The 1,200-nt window shown below is 43.2% G+C and overlaps 1 protein-coding gene across 1 annotated transcript in view; it reads right to left on the bottom strand.

The window, feature by feature from the left end:
- Positions 1 to 844, bottom strand: part of LOC103205966 (elongation factor 1-alpha 1-like) — a 37,569-nt gene extending 36,725 nt beyond the window's left edge. The window contains exon 1 of the mRNA XM_007951398.2: positions 5 to 844. Coding sequence (XP_007949589.1) covers positions 5 to 844 — 840 coding nt within the window. The remainder of the gene's footprint in view (positions 1 to 4) is intronic.
- Between the last annotated feature and the right edge of the window lie 356 nt (positions 845 to 1,200).

Below are 1,200 nucleotides of genomic sequence, written 5' to 3'. Positions count from 1 at the left end.
GAGCGAAGGTGACCACCATGCCTGGTTTGAGAACACCAGTCTCCACTCTACCCACAGGAACAGTGCCAATACCACCAATTTTGTAGACATCCTGGAGGGGCAGACGCAGGGGCTTGTCAGTTGGGCGAGTTGGTGGCAGGATGCAATCCAGAGCTTCAAGCTTTGTGGTTCCACTGGCACTGCCGTCCTTACGGGTGACTTTCCATCCCTTGAACCAAGGCATATTAGCACTTGGCTCCAGCATGTTGTCACCATTCCAACCAGAAATTGGCACAAATGCTACTGTGTCAGGGTTGTAGCCAATTTTCTTAATGTAGGTGCTGACTTCCTTAACAATTTCCTCATATCTCTTCTGGCTATAGGGTGGCTCAGTGGAATCCATTTTATTAACACCAACAATTAGTTGTTTTACACCCAGTGTGTAAGCCAGAGGGGCATGTTCACGGGTCTGCCCATTCTTGGATATACCAGCTTCAAATTCACCAACACCAGCAGCAACAATCAGGACAGCACAGTCAGCCTGTGATGTTCCTGTAATCATGTTTTTGATAAAGTCTCTGTGTCCTGGGGCATCAATGATGGTTTCATAGTACTTGCTGGTCTCAAATTTCCACAGGGAGATATCAATGGTGATGCCACGCTCATGTTCAGCTTTCAGTTTATCCAAGACCCAGGCATACTTGAAGGAGCCCTTTCCCATCTCAGCAGCTTCCTTTTCAAATTTTTCGATGGTTCTTTTGTCGATTCCACCACATTTGTAGATCAGGTGACCAGTAGTGGTGGACTTGCCTGAATCTACGTGACCAATGACAACGATGTTGATATGAGTCTTTTCTTTTCCCATTCTGGCTTAGATATTGCGATGGTTTTCACCAACACCTGCGTTCTGGCGGCAAACCCATTGCGAAAAAGCATATCTCAGTTGTTCTTCCAAGTAAAATTGGTGTTCTGTGAAAAAAGCAGCTAGTTCAGCTTGTAAATCAAAGAATTATACAATTCTTTTGTCCCTTGAGACAAACACCATGCTTTTATATATAGTAGAAGTACTTTATGCATACTTCCCATTTGGTCACACACAGTATTAAAAAGACATCATTCAGAGGTTGAGATTTCATTAAAAAAGTATTTTCTACTGCTTAATCAAGGACATTCTTAAGTGAAACTGTCATTTTGTTTTACTGAGTGTGGTGGTAAAGAATA

This window comes from Orycteropus afer, unplaced genomic scaffold (genome assembly GCF_000298275.1).
Source record: "Orycteropus afer afer isolate SDZICR_OR568_19922 unplaced genomic scaffold, OryAfe1.0 scaffold00011, whole genome shotgun sequence".
In the NCBI taxonomy this organism is placed as follows: Eukaryota; Metazoa; Chordata; class Mammalia; order Tubulidentata; family Orycteropodidae; genus Orycteropus; species Orycteropus afer.
This window is presented reverse-complemented; position numbering and strand designations above follow the sequence as displayed.